The following is a 17,355-nucleotide window of genomic DNA, read 5'->3' as shown; positions in this document are numbered from 1 at the left end:
CCCCAGGCCAGGCCCCGCCCACGGCAGTTTATAGCTGGGGGGGCGGTGCGGGCTCCCGCTTAGGAGAACGGCGGAGGTGTCGGGTACGCTTCTTTACTGCCAGGGTTATGGCCACGGTGCGGGAGAAGGCAGCCGGACTGAACCTCTCGGCTCTGCAAGTCCCCTCGCCGAAGCCTCCAGGTAGGTGTCGCGGACCTTCGCGGGCGGTAGCGGGGCGAGCTGGGTCCCCGTGCCGCGTGACGGAACCCAGCTGGGCACTCAGGTAGGTGTCGCGGACCTTCGCGGGCGGTAGCGGGGCGAGCTGGGTCCCCGTGCCGCGTGACGGAACCCGCAGCTGGGCAATTCGGGCGCAGCTGTGGCCCCTCGTACGGTCCGGTACCTGCCGTGCGGGCTCGCGCTCCTCTCCAGCTCTAGGGCTTGGGCCACGGACCCCGACACAGCCCAGCCGAACTTTTAACTTCGCGGGTGTTGGTCTGTGTGCCCGCGGCGTGCCAGGCGCTTGCCAGTGGGTCTCGGGACAAGCTCCACGTCATGACGGGTGACAAGCGTGATCTGTGGAATTTGGACAGCTCTTTGCCCCCTGTCGTGGCTACATGACGGGGTCGAGTGCCGCTTTGGGCCACTTTATTCTCCAGGTTGGTAGGAATCAGAGGCTCACTCGCTCTTCTCCCCAGTGTCCTCCGGGAGAGATGAGAGGTTGCTGTTAAATAAGTTATCTTGGCAGGAACTTGGCCTAAGAGGTATTAATTAACACTTTGTGTATCAGAAGTAGTTCATTGAATCAGGTTTGACCTTAAAAAAAAAAAAAATGTCAAGAGGAGATAAGACGGTGAATTCTGCCACCAGTTTAACCATATCTTTTGGGGGCGGTTGGTTTAGGATCTTGATTTCCTCAAATGTTCAAAGAAGTGAACACAATCAGACAAGCAGCCCTAAAATTCTGACCTTTAATCTGTCTACAGTTTAGTAAAAGAGTGACTCAGGTGACTAGTAAAATACTCAGATTACCCCTTGACTTTTTGTTTGAATAAGTTACAACTCTTTCCCCCTTTCTGGAACTGCAAAGTGAGTGTAGCCAGAATGGATTCCCTATCTGACAAAGACTTTGCATTTGTAAAATGCCAATCACTGAAATGGTGGTGACCCTTTACTCTAGATCAAATGGAAGATCACAGTTGTCCCACTTTTGTGTTTGCCTTACTAATTACTGCTCCTTTTAATTTCACAATGCTAATGATACAGTGTGTTAGAGAACCGCTTTTTCTTTGTGTTTTTCCAAAGCAGGTTATAATATTGACCATAATGGTTATATTCAGACTATTTCCTTGACTTACATTGTGAACAGAAGGGAAGTACTTAAAGATTTTGGAATTTAAAACCTAATGATATTGGGGGAATGGGATAAAATAAAATAAAATTTATTAAATTAAAAACCTGATGAGGGTGAAGGGAGGGCAGGGACAAGGGGAAAAAAATGAGAACCAAGTCCTGTCATGTAAAGGTACAAGATCCCACTAGTGAATGTAACTGTGCTGTATACCTAGAATGTACCAATAAACTCAATAAAAAGAAAAAAAACCCTAATGATATTGAAAATAGTCATGAAGTCTTTAGGCTCTTTGTGAGGGAAATTTCCAAATTTCTTCTGATTAAAAATACTGCACCCTGTCTTCTCTGACAGCTGAAATAATTCTGGGCTTTGGACATTTGTGGGCAGGTTTTTAGATGATGTGAAGGTATATGTAGTCAAAAGCTAAGCATATAATTGTCAGAGGGAAGGGTTGAGATGCTGGCTAGCAGATTTGAATCGTTAGGAAAAGACTACAGTTCTGGACACCAGGTGCCACTGCCTGTTCTCATTGGGCTCGCTTGTTGCAGCTGGAATCGCTGCCTGTTAGCCTGGGTTAACTCCTCTCCCACCCTGGAGCTGCCTTGTCACAGTCCTAGCTAGCAAGGTAATGGGAACCAAGCTTCCAGGCCATTCCCTTTCCATGTGTTCTGGCAAGCGGCTGTGTACTTTTCCTTTCAAACCATACACTAGCTACACCACCACGGGACCTGGTTTATGTAGAAATAAGGTTTGTATGTTACCCTTCAGCCAGTACTTAAAAGATACTGTCTTTTAATGCAGGAAGACAAGAAAGTGGTATGTTCTCGTGCTATCCCTGTGCACTGTAACCTAATTCTTTGGATTTGCCTGGTGTCACTTTCCAAGGGAGCTCAAAGTACTTCCCATATGCTAGCATTCATCTGTGTGAATTAAAGCAGGGACCAGTGGCCTGCCTTTGCAGATACTTCTGTTTGCATATTTTGACATTGGTTTTGTTGGTGGAGGCTTTATTTTGTATATTTTACCTGCCTGCAGCCTTCTTTGTAGAGACAGACTCCAGCCTTCAGCATATCCCTAATGCCAAAGAGGAGGAAAATAAACTCTGGACTATCTGAATCAGTACCCAGTAAAAGCGTTCCAGTCTTGGTATTGATGTTACAGGAGTTTTTTTCCACTCAGTCACAGCTGCCTGGTTTAAATACCCTCAACACAATTCTTGTTATATTTATCTATTTTTATAAGGTTTGGGTTACTTTCCAGTAAATATAGTCATTTTCCTTTTTCACAATTCTGTGAGTAGTGTATTAAAAGCTTCTTTTGCTAAAATATTCCTTAAATAAAATTCTTTAACTATTAAATGATTTTAGGACTTACAGATTTCTTTTATGATGGAAAGTTAAATCCTCTGGTATGTGTCACATCGTGTCTTCTCATCTTCTGGTGATCTTTAGTTGATTAAAATCCTTTCAGAGCTTGACATCCAGATGGAAGGGCTGAGAAGAGGGTAAGCGCATTGAGTGTAGGAACTGTATACTCTGAATTTGGAGAAGGGGAGACAATGAAAGGCACTTTTCTTTTACCCTTTTTTGTTTTGTTTTGTTTGAGACAGGGTCTTGCTATGTAGTTCAAACTGGCCCTGAACTTGAGGCAATCCTCCTGTCTCAGCCCCTTGGAGTGTTGGGATTACAGACATGTGCCACTGCACCCAGCTTCTTTTAACTTTTTCAAATACCCTTAACATTTTGTAGTAGATTTACAGAGTCATGAAGTTAGTGTATAGAATTCCCATATGCCCTACATTTAATTTCTTATGCTACTTTACATGCAAATGATCCATTTGCCAAATTAATGAACCAATATGTTACATGATTATTAACTAAAAGACCCACACTTCCCCGGATATCCTTAGTTTTTGCCCATTGTCCTTTTTTCTCTTCAAGGATTCCCATCCAGGATATTACATTTCATTGAGTCATCCTGCCAGTGACAGTTTTCCCCATCTGTTCATTGCTGGACATGGTATTAGCCACACTAACTATGTTGTGTTATGATCCTCACAATAGCTGAGAGAAGTAGAGTTACTGCTGCCTTGCAACAGGAGAGTTAGGCAGTTTGCCCAGTTACTAAAAGGTGGTGGACCCAAGAATGGAACACAGGCCTGTGGGATGCTAGAGTCTATGCAGATCTGACTGTTCACAGCGCCTGGCACTGGAACTGCTTTGTTAGCACCAGTTTCCACGCCTCGGCAGTGTTTGGTCAACCTGAGGTTTCCTAGCCTGGGTGCTACTAACTGGGCCTGGGTCTGTCCAGGCATCCTCAGAGGTTCAGCAGCATGCCAGACCTCTACCCACTTCTCTTCTCTTCCCAGGTGAAAACCTAGTGTCTCCAGACATGTCCTGCAGAGGGAAATGCCCCACTGAGAGCCACTGGGCTTAAACCCTTCTTTAAGATTGTTTTCTTAGTAATTAGCAACCTACAATTAATAAACCTTCATTAACCAACTGTTTTATGTTGAAACAGTCTATAAAGCAGTTAAATAATTTGAACTCTATAAACCATATGAAAATTTGAAAGAAATCAGGAATTACTGCATTAAGCTTAAAGTTTTATGAGAAAAATATTATTGTCTAAATTACTTTTTGGGGGGTCCAATCGGAAGCCTGACAATGAAAACAAATTTCATATATTCATTTAGAGATAGCAGGTTTTAGCAGTTCTGTGTGCATATTTACATTGGAATGGAATCCAGTTTTATATGCATTGATCTCCTAAGGATTTAATGTAATCTCACTATTTGAAGTGATTATAGAATTGTTTTACCCATAAATAGGTTTTCACAGTAAGGCAGGAACTCCCTTGTAATATTTTAGTAAATTTTATGATATGTCTACTTTGATTTGATTTCAAAGGAATTATTAGTAACAACTTGATTATTTGGTGTGCATCCTTAGAAATGATGATGACTAGTACTATTTTAATTATATGTCCATATTCAATTTAATTTCCTTAATGTTGGTAAATTAAATTTTTGGATAGAGTTCACATATGGGTGAAGGGTAGGTCTTGCTTTTGTGAAGTAGCTATTGCTTCAGGCAATTAGGATGAGACCACTATAAAAATTAATGCTAACTAACTGAGATTTAATTTAGTGCTTACAAGTATGTATAAAGTTGGAGATCAAGTATAAAATAATTTCAGAATCTGGGCATAGTGGTGCATGCTTATAAGCCCAGCATTTGGGAGGCTGAGGCAGGAAGATTGCTGTGAGTTCAAAGTCAGCCTGAACTATATGCAAGAGAAACCCTGTCTCAAACAACAAATTTTTTTCAAAGCCCCTTGTTAGACTGACCACTTTCCAAGTTTTGTATCTGATAAAGTCATATTTGTCCCTATGTTTTGTTTCTTACCTGTAGATCTTTCATATTCTGTCTAGTTATTCAGTGTTCTTACCTAAATGCATAAGGCACATGTTCAGTCTTTACCTTCCTAGGAGTAACCGTTAATATCTGAAACCAACCTTAAACCTAGTGTTCAACTGTTGTATCAGTAGGTGAAGAAACCAACCTACAGAGGTTAAATTTCTTACAGAGGGTAATAAGTGCTGGTTTCTAGACTCTTAGATTCCTTTGGTCATAATGCTTTTAGAAAACACTGGACCAAATGTAAACTGAAAACCTCAGGATGGAGAGAGTGGTGAATTTTAATGAGTTGTCATATGTAAGTGAGGGTTGAGGACAAGGAATTGCAGCTTTAATTCTGAGTGCTATACTTACAAAGCATTCATTGTGTACTTCCGGTCTCTTGAATCACAATAAGCCATCTTACTGGGCCATGGTCTGCTACACTAATATTCATTTCAGCTCTTAGATGATGATAAATGCATATTTCAAGCCAGCATGTGGGGGCTTTGTGTTCAACTGGTGAAATCAGCATTTTAAAAACCAGGTTATCCTCTTGTGGTTTTGGCACATCCACATGTCAAGTCCTGGGTACATTATGGATTAAAGTATCTGCATGAACACGAGCTAGTTTGGGTCTGTGGGTGGTGGTGCTTGAAGGGAAATATCCCAGGATGCAATGGCTGGAAATTAATGGTCAGTGAGAACAGCAGGGGCCTGAGAGAGCTGAATCGTATCAGCCTGGAAGGTTCTGGAAACATGTGGCTCACAGGTGCCTAGTATCCTGCTCTAACCTGTTTTTTAATCTTTTATACAGTGTTATCCAACCTGCAAAACTTCCTGATTTCCCACATATAACAGCAAGCCAGTATGGGGAAAGTTGTTCTTCACTTCTTAACTCTCCTTTTAAGATTAGCAGTGTTTTCCACCTCACTGGGTTTATATATCCCCTTCCCTCAATTGTTTTTACTATTCTCAAATTAATAAGTGACTCTCCCTTGTTTGGGGGTTTATGTACTACCCTAATTGTAGCTCGGGTGTTATGACTGTGTTTCACTTTTAATATTATCACTAGCCCAGTCGGACATGGTGGCATGCTGCTGTAGTCCCAGCTACTTGGGTAGAAGAGCAAGAGTGTCGCGTGAACCCTGGAATTCGGGCCCCCCTCCCCCGGGTAACACAGCAACACCTCCCACCATTTCTTTAAAAAAAAAAGGCAAAAGACAAAAACAAACCCAGTAGGCAAAAAGTCTGTTTGGCTGGTATCTACAGGGCAATCTAATCTCTCCAAGTCTGAGTCTTGCTTGGCTTCCTTTCCTGTTAGCTCTATGTACTGTGGATAGTATTTATTATAGAATTCATGCTATCTTTGTTTTTTTTTTTGTTTTTTTGTTTTTTTTTTTTGGTACCAGGGATGGAACTCAGGTCCCTGTGCTTGCAAGGCAGGCGACAGAACCACTGAGCTAAATCCCTGGCCCCTGATATCTATTTTTTGAGTAGTAGTGATTTTTTAACTACCGTGGTTAAAGATTTCCAAATCTTAGAATTGTTTGTTTTGTTTCTTCTAATCTCTTCAGTTCTCTTAAAGCCATTAGTAAAAACAGTAATTCCTGTCTTCAAGGAAAGGTGAATTCTAAATGTGTTTACCTGGTGCCTGACTTTTAATATATAATATTTAGGCACTAGGAAAAGCTAATATATATTCACTGCTGTGTAACTGAGGGGAAGTTTAACTCTGCCTCAGTATCCTCAAAGTAGGATTATTTATTAATTATTTCATGGAAATGTATCCAGATTAACTGAGTTCATAGTCTGGTAATTGTACTCAGAAGTTAACTGATATTAAATGTGATACAATGAAGATTTGAAAAAAGATGCAAGAGCAGACATTACTGTCATTTAAATCTCAGTTATCATCTCTGGGGTTTTATTCAATTAAGAGTATTACCTGCAAATGCTTCTTATTTAGTCACTGTGTTTAGAGACACAGCTGTTCCTAACTTCTGGGTACAAGAATGACCAGGACTTACTTTGAGATTCAACTGAATGCTTGGTTCTGGCTTTATTCGGTAGAATCTAAATACTCTACCAGTAAATAAATCTAGTTCTAGCTTGATATACCTAGTTTTCACTTTTTGCAACTTCTACATGATACTTAGAAGACTGGCAACAAATACTTCTTTGTTTCCTACTGGCTTATCACTTAGCTTCAATTTTAAACTATAATTTTGATAAATGAAAATCCTGTTCATTTTAAAGTAACAATAATGGATGGTGGTAAGTTACTCATGTACTTCTGTATTGAAAGTCTGCAAATAAAAGGGCTGTGTGTTGTTTTCTAGTAAAAAAATGTGAAAATTGACAATTACAAAATTATGCAATAAATGAATACAGTGTAAAGGTTCAGTGCACTCTATATGTATTGCAACACAAGAGGTGAGTTCCAAGTGACTCACTTAAAGTTTATGGCTCTGGGGTTGATGGGGATATAGCTCAGAGGGAAAACATGCTTGGCGTGCCCGAGAACCTGGGTCCAATCCCCAGTACCAAAAGTAAAATTTAAAAATGTATGTCTTCAGTGCATTAGGTAGAGTTCCAGTGCCCTTTAGGAACTTGTGTTTTGATCTTACACATTCTATTTCATTAAAGTAGGAAGGCAATTTCAGGTAGTAGTTTCCGTATATGTCCCCTTATTCCTTACAGTTGTACTGACGTACATTGTTTTCCTTTTTAGACTATGTAAAGAAAGTAATACATTTTCTACTTTTCTGCCAAGATATCCCAAACATAAAGTAAATTTGTGTGTGTGTGTTGTTGTTGTGTTGTTTTCTAGTACCAGTGGTCGAACTCAGGACCTTGCAGTTGCAAAGCACCACTGAGTTAAATTCCCAGCCCAAGGATGTAATATATTTAACAAAAATGGGGATTTAAATTAGGACTGCTGAGCTAGGTAGGCATGGTGGTGCATGCCTATAATCCCAGCACTTAGAAGGCTGAGCAGGAGACTGCTGTGAGTTTGAGTCCAGCCTGGGCTACATAGTGATTTCAAGCGCAGCCTCAATTACGCAGCAAGAGCCTGTCTCAAAAACAAAAATAAATAAAGATTAAGTTTTCAGAAAGTCATTGAAAAGTGTAACACTTAAAAAGACATACTGTGTTAATGAGGGGAGGAGAGAGAGCAGACAATGATTAGCTACGTTAAGTTCCATCAGTTTACTGAAACCTAAGGTCCGTTTTCTTCCCCTTCGATTTTTAGTCCTTGGCTTCACTGCTGTTTTACCAAATAATTAGTTCATTAAAAATGAGGAAAACAGGAGAAATTTGAAAGCTTCAGTTTGGCTAAGATCTTGCTTTATATTTCTCTATCTATCTTATCTATTAGATCACAAGGTCCTGTTAGGCAGGAACCAAATTGCTACCTTGCCAGGTTTATAGTACTTAAATCATAAGCCTGCATAACACGCATAACAGGCAGCTTTAAAAATGTTAGTTGATTCCCGCCGCTCGTGCATGTGTGCGTACCTCACTGATAAAGCTTCGAAGTCCTGTAGCCCGGAGGGGGGTCAGTTCCCCACTACCTTCTGCCATCCTCTTTGAACAGAATGTCTGGCAGTTCTGTAACCTCCAGAATCTGTTTTCCGTCTCTCCTGTAGAGAGGGGAGCAGTCCCCTAGGATTGATACCAGGTAACCTGAGTTCTTAGCCGCAAGGTCCTACTTGGTCTGCTCCCCATCTCAGTCCCTCCCTCACGCCCTCAGTTTCACTTCCTACTGCCACCTCCCACCCAGTGCTGCTCTGGCCCCACTGGCCTCCTTCCTGTTGGAGGGGAGCTGAGCTCACTCCCACCCGAGGGCTTTTGCTTTTTCTGTTCTCTCTGCCCAAATATCTGCACAGCTTGCTTCCTGGTTTTACTCAAGTTCTTGCTAAGATTTTAACCCTATCAGAGAAGTCTTTCCTGACATCCCATTTAAAGTAAGATTCTCATTGAGTTTGGTGGTGCACCCCTGGAATCCCAGTAATTGGGAGACTGAGGCAGAAGGATCAAAGTAAGTTTGAGGCCAGCTTGGGCTTACATAATGAGTTCAAGGCCACCCTGTACTACCTAGCAAGAACCTATCTCAAAAAAGCAGGAAGGAGCGCCAGGGATTTAGCTCAGTGGTTCCAGCACCTGCCTTGCAAGCACAAGGACCTGAGTTCAATCCACTGTACCAAAAAAAAAAAAAAAAAAAAAGTGGGAAGGAGGACCCAGGATTTAACTTAGTGGCACCACACCTGCCTTGCAAGTGCAAGGTCCTGAGTTCAATCCCTGATACTGGGCAGAAAAAAAAGAAAAAAAAAGGGAGAGGGAGGCTTCTCTTCCTACCCAGCTTTAATTTTTCTTTTCAGCACTGTTTGAACACATGCATTGTTTGTATCTGCCCAGAAAGTCTCCAAAGTCCTTAAGAGCAGGAACTTTATTTTGTTCAGTATATTGCATCCTAGCACATGGAAACCATTCAGCATATAGTAGGTACAAAAAATTTTTCTGGTGGTTTTTTGAGACAGGATCTTACTCTGTAGTGCAAGCTGGCCTCAAATCCACAGCAGTTCTCCTCCCTCAACCTCCTGAGTGTTGGGATTGCAGGCATCGCCACCACACCTAGCAGTAGGTACTAGGTTTTCAACAATAAGTTTCCATTAATAACAATATTAATAAACTGCCTCATAATTTCTCCTTATTAACAACTTTGGAAATTGCCATTTTGCTTAAGGATTGCTCAGACTTTATGGCAAATGAACAAATATTGATTCTCCATGGTTGTCCCCTCTCCTAGGTTTCAGCATGGCCCAGAAGCCATTTGGAGCCACTTATGTGTGGAGCAGCATCATAAGCACTCTCCAGACACAAGTAGAGGTCAAACGGCGAAGGCACCATTTAAAGCGGCACAACGACTGCTTTGTGGGTTCCGAAGCTGTGGATGTCATTTATTCGCACCTAATTCAGAATAAGTACTTCGGGGATGTCGATATTCCTCGGGCCAAAGTGGTGAGGGTGTGTCAGGCACTTATGGACTACAAAGTATTCGAAGCGGTTCCAACCAGAGTCTTCGGCAAAGACAGAAAACCTGCTTTTGAAGATAGTAGTTGCAGCCTGTATAGATTCACAACAATCCCAAACCAAGACTGTCAAGTAGGCAAAGAGAACAAACTATATTCACCTTCTGGGTTAGTATAAAATAAGATTACTGAGGGGAGGTTGGTAGGATTGTATACTTTTTTTTTGCATCACTGACAGCTTTGTATCCTGTCTGTCTGTCTATCTATCTATCTATCTAAGCATGGTGTGTGTGTGTGTTCATAGGGGTAGTGAGGACTGAACTCGTGACCTTCACACTGAGCAACATCCCCAGCCTTTTCCTTTTTGGTGCCGGGAATCAAACTGAAGATCTTATGCTTGCCAGGAAGGCACAATGCCACTGAACTAAATCCTCTCTCCCCCTTCAGCCCTCTTAAAATGTTCTCTCTCTCTCTCTCTCTCTCTCTCTCTCTCTGCCTGCCCCCTCACTCTCTCTCTCCCTCCCTCCCTTTCCTTTGAGACAGTCTTCCCATTTAGTTCAGGCTGGCTTGAACTCACTAGCCTAGCCTAGCCTTGAACTAGAGATGATCCCCCTGCCTCAGCCTCCTGAGTGCTAGGATTACAAGTATATACTACCAAGCCCAGATCCCTTTTTGAAAAGTTTTAAATTTTGAGACAGAGACTTGCTAAGTTGTCCAGGCTAGGCTTGAACTTGTGATTCTCTTACCTCAACCTACCCCAGAGTGCTGTGATTACAAGTGAGTACTACTACACCGAGCTCAATATGTTACTTTTATAAACTATACATTTGGCTAAAATCTGGATCTAGGTAAAATATGATGAAATTTTGACTTTATCTGATTCTCATAGACTTATTTGTTCATATTTTATATTTAGTAGAAACAGTCAATAAACTGATTTTCATCCCTCGGGTGACACAGTATAAAAACTGTTAGCACATACCTGTAATTCCCATCCGCTTGGGATACAAGGCAGGAGGATTGTGAGTTTCAGGACAGCCTGGACAATTTAGCAAAACCAAAAAATTAGTAAATGTACAAAGTGATATGAAAACACAAGGTAAAGACAAGAAAGATAAGATTATAGGGTATCACCAGAGATGTGGAAGGTGTATGGAAATTAGAAGGCTGAGCTTCATGGGACATATGAACCGATTGGAGGTTTTATTGTTTTTGAGACAGGGTCTTGCTGTGTTGCCACGGCTTGTCTTGAGCTCCTGGGTGTAACTGATCCTCTCACTCCACCGCCATCCTGCTGGAACTTGGACTTGATCGTACAGGTTTTGGGGACACCACAGAAAGATAAGATTGTATCTTAGAATGGTCACCCAGGCTGGGGATGGGTAAAGCACTTGCCTCAGGTGAGCAAGACCCTGGGTTCAGTCCAGCAGTGAGCCACAAAAAGAAAGGCAAGGCCAGCTTGGCAGGTCTGTGGCCTGCACAGGGGCTGGTTACAGTGTCTCAGGTACAGAAGATAAGAGCTGCACTGAACAGCATGGGGAGGAGAGAGGATCATTTAAAGGGAGAGCAGGGGACAGAATTGTGGAAGCTCGTCATTGGAGCAATGGCTGATGGCACATGATGAACTTAGTTGTCTATCAGGGAATGGAAACAGCTTTACCTTTTCCCTTGTATTCTCAGCTGGACTGTAGAGGTGATGCTGTAATGTGGTTTTTGGGTTGTTCTATTTTTTCCCCTAGTAGTGGGAATTGAACTCTGTACCTTGCACTTGCCAGGCAGGCACACGCCACTGAGCTACATCCCTGGCCCAGTGATGCTGTAATTTGAAACTGTTGTGATTCAGATCTGACCAACAGTCAGAGTTTTAGTATATTGACTTTTCAAATAGTTTTGTGTGTATTTAAAACATGATAAAATTTATCTCTATATTCATGAAATTTGAAACATGAAGATAAGCTAAAGTGTGCCTCTGTCTTCAGGAAAGAAACATGAGGAAACGTGAAGGCCACACTTTTAAGGTACAGGAGTTCTCAACCCTGGGAACCAGAAGCATTTAGAAATTTGTAGATTTAGAAGGGTAACTTGTACATATAAATACTATAACTTCCCTAGAAGGGTCTGGGCAGCATCTAGTAACCAAGCATATTAACTTTCTGTGGTGAACAAAGTAATATTCATATTATTATTATTTTTTTGATACCAGGGATTGAACTCGGGACCTTGCACTTGTGAGACAGGTGGCAGAACCACTGAGCCAAATCCCTGACCCCAGGAATATTCATATTAATGGGAATAAATAACCATGATAATCTTAAGACAAGTTTCATCATCATAAGACTTCTGAATAAACTTTTGCTTTTTAAAACTTTTGGGGCTGGGGATTTAGCTCAGTGGTTCCACTGCCTGCCTTAGAAGTGAAAGGTCCTGAGTTCAATCCTCAGTACCGAAAGAAAAAAACAAAAACACAAACTTTTGCTTTCAGAACTATAGTGAAAGGAGTGTAGATGTGTATTTGGGAAATGATGTGCACCTTCCACCAAGGAATACTCAGAAATAAAGAGAAATTTATACAAACAGTAAGCATAATATTCAGTTGTTTTATTATGTTTAATCCCAGTACTTGGGAGGCTGAGCAAAAGGATTGCCACAAGTCTGAGGCCAGCCTGGGCTACAAAGTGAGTTCAAGGCCAGGCTGAACTACAGAGCAAGACCCTGTCTCAAAAAAACAAATAAATAAAACTGGGGACTCAAATTTTCACCATTGCATTACATCTAAATAAGTGTCAGGGGAGAATTTAGAGTGTATTTTAGGTTTGAGAAAGAAGGTAAGTTTTTCTATTTTATTCCACTCTTAAAATTTGTAGTTGTGGTTTTGTTCTGAAATACAAGAACTCTCAAAAACTATTAGTTGTTGGGCCAGGGATTTAGCTCTGGCACTGTGCCTGCCTTGCAAGCGCAAGGTCCTGAGTTCAATCTCTGGTACCAAAACAAAAAACAAAAAAAACTGTTAGCTGTCAAATACTAAACTATTTCTGGGCCCATTAAATTCATTTCAGGTACACAGGTGCACTATTTCCGTCATCTGATATCAAATCAGACAGTTTAGAAGATCTGTGGAAAAATTTGAGCTTAAAGCCTGCTAATTCCCCGCGTGTAAATCTCTCTGCATCCCTGTCTCCACAAGGTAAGCTAAAGATGATGTGGAAAGTAAGAAATAGAAGACTAATGTCAAATAAAGTGAATCTTAACCTTTATTAAAATTTAAATATCCGCATTGCAAAGAAAGAGCGCACTATGTGTTACAGCTGTTTATATTAAGTTATAACAGAAGTCTATTATCTTTAACAAATACATCAGTGTTACAGCTCTTGAACACTGACTTTTGTCCTATCAGATGGCAGAGGTTCAAATCTGAAATGTTTTGCATGCAGATTTTTTCTTAAAATATTCTCTCAGATGTTTCTTTCCCTAAGATTTTATTAGGTTCAATAAAAACTTCAAAATGACATTTAAAACATTAACAGAATTCTCATGTTCTCCCTTGTGGCAATGGAATGCAGCTTAATGACTTTGATTTCCACTCTCCTTCCCTCATCCTGGTTGTGGAAACCCCGAGTGGAATCATCTGTAGCTAATAGTTTCAAACCAGTTTTGAGATTGAATGAATCATTCTTTCTTCCAAAGTCCTTATTAACATGTTATATGACTTGATCTCTTATCTTGGACAGATTGCTTTATATAGTACAAAGAATGAAAAGAATTCCTGTTGTCCAGAGTCTATTCTCCTACACTTTAAACAAATCTAGGATTGTTTTGTCAGAAGCAAGCACATCATACGGTTGACTGCTTCCCTTCTCCTCCCTTCCTGTTCCCTTCGTTTTTCCTTTCCTTTTCCTTTTGTTCCCTGTTTCCCTTCCTTCCTTCCTTCCTTTCCTTCTTTTTTTGCCATCAGTTTATTAGTTTAGATCTGCCTAGACAAATATTGTGGTGAGCATATATAGTAACCATGAATTGTTACTTTGACTTTGTCATTTTTCCTGTGTAGTTATTAATGAAGTATGGCAAGAAGAAACAATTGGGCGCCTGCTACAGCTTGTAGACCTTCCACTTCTTGACTCCTTACTCAAACAGAAAGAGGTTGTATCTAAAGTTCCTCAACCAAAGAGGCAGCCTGACATGATCAACAGCAGTAACTATCTGGATCGAGGGATTCTCAGGGCCTACAGTGACTCTCAGTATGTGCAACTACATATAATAATTTCAGTGTGTGTAGGTAGATAATAGATGATGATTTTAAGATAATCTTTGGAATCCTGTCTGTAGGATCAGATATGCATTTTCAGTTGATGTTCATCAGTAGTTAAGTGAAGAAAATTATGTTAGTCCAAATTAGAAAAAGATTTAAATTTCATTATTTTTCATATTCACTTGTGTTTCATATATAACTTTCTTGGACATCAAGTGAAGAAAATGCTATGTTCTCTCTCTTTTTTTGTTGGTGCAGGGGATTGAACCCACTGAATTATATCCCAGTTTTTTTATTTTATCTTGCAGCCAGAGACCACTAAATTCTCACTAAGCTGCTAAAGTGCCTGGGTTAGGCTGGAACGTGTGATTCTCCTGCCTCACCCTCCCAGTGTTGGGATTACAGGCATGCACTGCCATGCTCATTTTGATTAGGCTGTATCTTCTTTGTTAAAATATAGGCTGAATAGTTTCTCAAGATTCCTTAAAGCGATTTGCAACAAAAGGAACAGATCTGACAAATTCTTGGAGTCCTTTGATGATACAGACTTTTATTCTCTTCTAAAGTGCCTGTGTATAGTGTAGTCCCAGCATGTGGGAGTCTGAAAGAGAGGAGGATCACAAGTTCAAGAGCAGCCTGAGCTATATAGTGAGTGCAAGGCCAGTCTGAGCTATATAATAAGACCCTGTCTCAAAAAAAGCCTGTTTTTAAAATTTATTTATTTATTGTACTGGTGCTTGAACCCAAAGCCTCACACATTCAAGGCAATTGTTCCATCACTGAGCTGCATCCCAGCCCTTTTAATTTTATTGTGAGATAGGATCTCACTAAGTTTTCCAGGATGGCCTCCAACTTGGAATCCTCCTGTCTCAGCCTCCTGAGTAACTGGGAGTATAGGCGTGCACCACCATGCCTAGCTGTAAATGTGTATTTTCTAATTAGTTTTATTAAGGAAATGTAATGAAAGTAACTCTCACTTTTCAACTATCATTCTGAATATAAATCTTAAGGTTTGAAGGCATAAAAATTACAATTTTTTTTCTTCCTTAAGGAAGAGTTCCATATAGAGTTCTTTAAGGAAGAGTCCTCAAAGCTTTGAAAACTCTTCTCCTAAGTAAAATCAAAGGTTAAGCAGATAGTGTTCCAGTTCAGTTAAGGAGATAGAAATGTTTGAAAAGAATGCAACTTACATTTTTGTACTTGCTAATTCCACACACCAGTTATTGTCAAAAGTAACAAGATATATTAACAAATCGAATATTAAGTGCTAGGCATTTTATTTTGTGAAATGTAACATTTTCTGAAGTTAGCATTCATTTCACTAGACATGTAGTTTATTTATTTATTTGTTTGTTTGTTTATTTTTAAATTTTGGTGGGGAGGTGGAACGGGGAAGGAACTGGGGACCTTGTGCTTGCAAGGCAGGTGGCAGAACCACTGAGCTAAATCCCCGGCCCAATTTAATTATTTTGAAAGTTTATTTTCTTCTGTTCTGGCCTAACCAAAGTGAGAGATCATAGGCAGTCACACAGCCCTGCTGTAATCTACGTTTTATCGAGGAAGCACTGCTTTAGGAGTGAGATCTGAGATCTAGTCCTGATGGGGCCTGAGCAAGTAGCCTGGAATTTCTGAGTCTCCACTGTAAATGAAAAAAGTAGAGTTTGAAGTCTGGTGTTCTTCTCTGTATTGCAGTTTCTATTTTTGCAAAAGAGGAAAAAAAGGAAAACTTATTAAGCTAATTTTTAAAAATTTCCTAAAACACAACTTCGCTACATATTTAAAAATTAACAGTATGTTCAAGCATGCAGAAATTGATCCTGGTAGCAGGCTTGAAGTAGCTTAGCAAAGTAGGTTCTCTGTGTGTATTTGTGATCCCTTGCTTTTAAGAAGACTCTTCCCCGCTCCCCCGCCCCCAGAGATGACGAGTGGCTCTCTGCAGCGATCGACTGCCTGGAGTACCTTCCAGACCCTACAGTGGTGGCCATAAGCAGAAGCTTTCCCGAGCAGCCGGACAGAACAGACCTGGTGAAGGAGCTTCTGTTTGATGCCATTGGCAAGTACTACAGTAGTCGGGAGCCTCTACTGAATCACTTGTCCGATGTTCACAATGGAATCGCAGAACTCCTGGGTAAGGAAGATCTTCCTGGATACTAGATTGTGTCTTTTGGAGAGAACAGAAAAAAGTTTATTGTCTTATGAGAGGCAGAGGCAGGAGGATCACAAGTTCAAGGCTCGCCTGGGCAATTTAAAGAGACTGTATCTCACTCAGTAAAACATAGGGCTGGAGATGTAGGTCAGTGCCAGGCCCAGGGTTTAATGCCCCATATTAAGGGCAGGGAGTTAATTGTCCTCAAAATGAACTAAAATAGTACTACTTCAAGCTGGGAGTGGATGTGGATAAGTCCATGAAAAGTATGTTTGTTCCAAAACGTCCAGGGTTCATTCGGAAAGAGGCTTCAACAAGCTCTGAAGCTCTGCAGGAACTTGTGGCTGCCGCGGAGAATGCTGCTGCCACGTACCTGAAGCTTAGCTGCAGAGCAGCAGTTCTCTTCTTTAGGAGAACTCCCAGAACCACCACTCTTCCTCTAGTCTTTTAAAAATAGGGAACCCTCTGCTTTGTCCTTCTACCCATGAGCCAGACTTGCACATGCTGTGTTGAAAACAAATTGCAGGTTTCAGAAGATCCCTTTTATTTTTTTCAGGTAGAGTCATATATATCAGTGTCATACACGCTGTATCCCCTCAGAATGTATTGAATTAATGAAAAACATAGACCAAGAATTCATTTACAAAGCCAAGAGTTTGACTCACTGCCCTAAGACATTATATGACAAGGATTTACAGTATTAGCTGCCAGTTTTAGAACAGACTGCCTTTATGGTGTTGGTCATTCATTTTGATTCTCAGTCTTGTTTTGGGTTTTGGAAATAATTTTGAATAAGTATACTCCTTAGCTTAAGCTGTAATTTGAGTTTTGTTTCCTTTAATATAGTCATATTTGGTCAATTAAAAGCAGGTATTTTTTCTTTTGGCTAAAGTAAATGGGAAGACTGAAATAGCGTTAGAAGCTACTCAGCTCTTTCTGAAGCTTTTGGATTCCCAAAACAGAGAAGAATTTAGACGACTACTGTATTTCATGGCTGTTGCAGCACATCATTCAGAATTTAAATTACAGAAAGAAGTAAGTCTTGGGCAAGGCATGGTGTGCATGCCTATAATTCCAGCACTCTGAAGGCTGAGGTAGGAGGATTGCCACAAGATTGAGGCCAGCTTGGGCTACATAGTAACTGTCTCTAAAAAAAAAAAAAAAAAAAAAAAAAAAAAAGTCAAAATGTATTGTATTCA

General features: G+C 40.7%; 1 protein-coding gene across 1 annotated transcript in view; it reads left to right on the top strand.

The window, feature by feature from the left end:
• The first annotated feature begins 37 nt into the window (after positions 1-37).
• The window catches only part of Depdc7 (DEP domain containing 7), a 19,773-nt gene continuing 2,455 nt past the window's right edge, over positions 38-17,355 (top strand). Inside the window, exons 1-6 of the mRNA XM_010612647.3 lie at positions 38-180; positions 9,542-9,932; positions 12,821-12,948; positions 13,810-13,999; positions 15,927-16,138; positions 17,049-17,191. Coding sequence (XP_010610949.1) covers positions 108-180; positions 9,542-9,932; positions 12,821-12,948; positions 13,810-13,999; positions 15,927-16,138; positions 17,049-17,191 — 1,137 coding nt within the window. The 5' untranslated portion in view covers positions 38-107. The remainder of the gene's footprint in view (positions 181-9,541; positions 9,933-12,820; positions 12,949-13,809; positions 14,000-15,926; positions 16,139-17,048; positions 17,192-17,355) is intronic.

The sequence above is a fragment of the Fukomys damarensis genome, unplaced genomic scaffold (genome assembly GCF_012274545.1).
Source record: "Fukomys damarensis isolate Sample0158 unplaced genomic scaffold, DMR_v1.0_HiC HiC_scaffold_27, whole genome shotgun sequence".
Taxonomy (NCBI): Eukaryota; Metazoa; Chordata; class Mammalia; order Rodentia; family Bathyergidae; genus Fukomys; species Fukomys damarensis.
The sequence above is the reverse complement of the archived record's forward strand: the minus strand, read 5'-3'. Positions and strand labels throughout refer to the sequence as shown.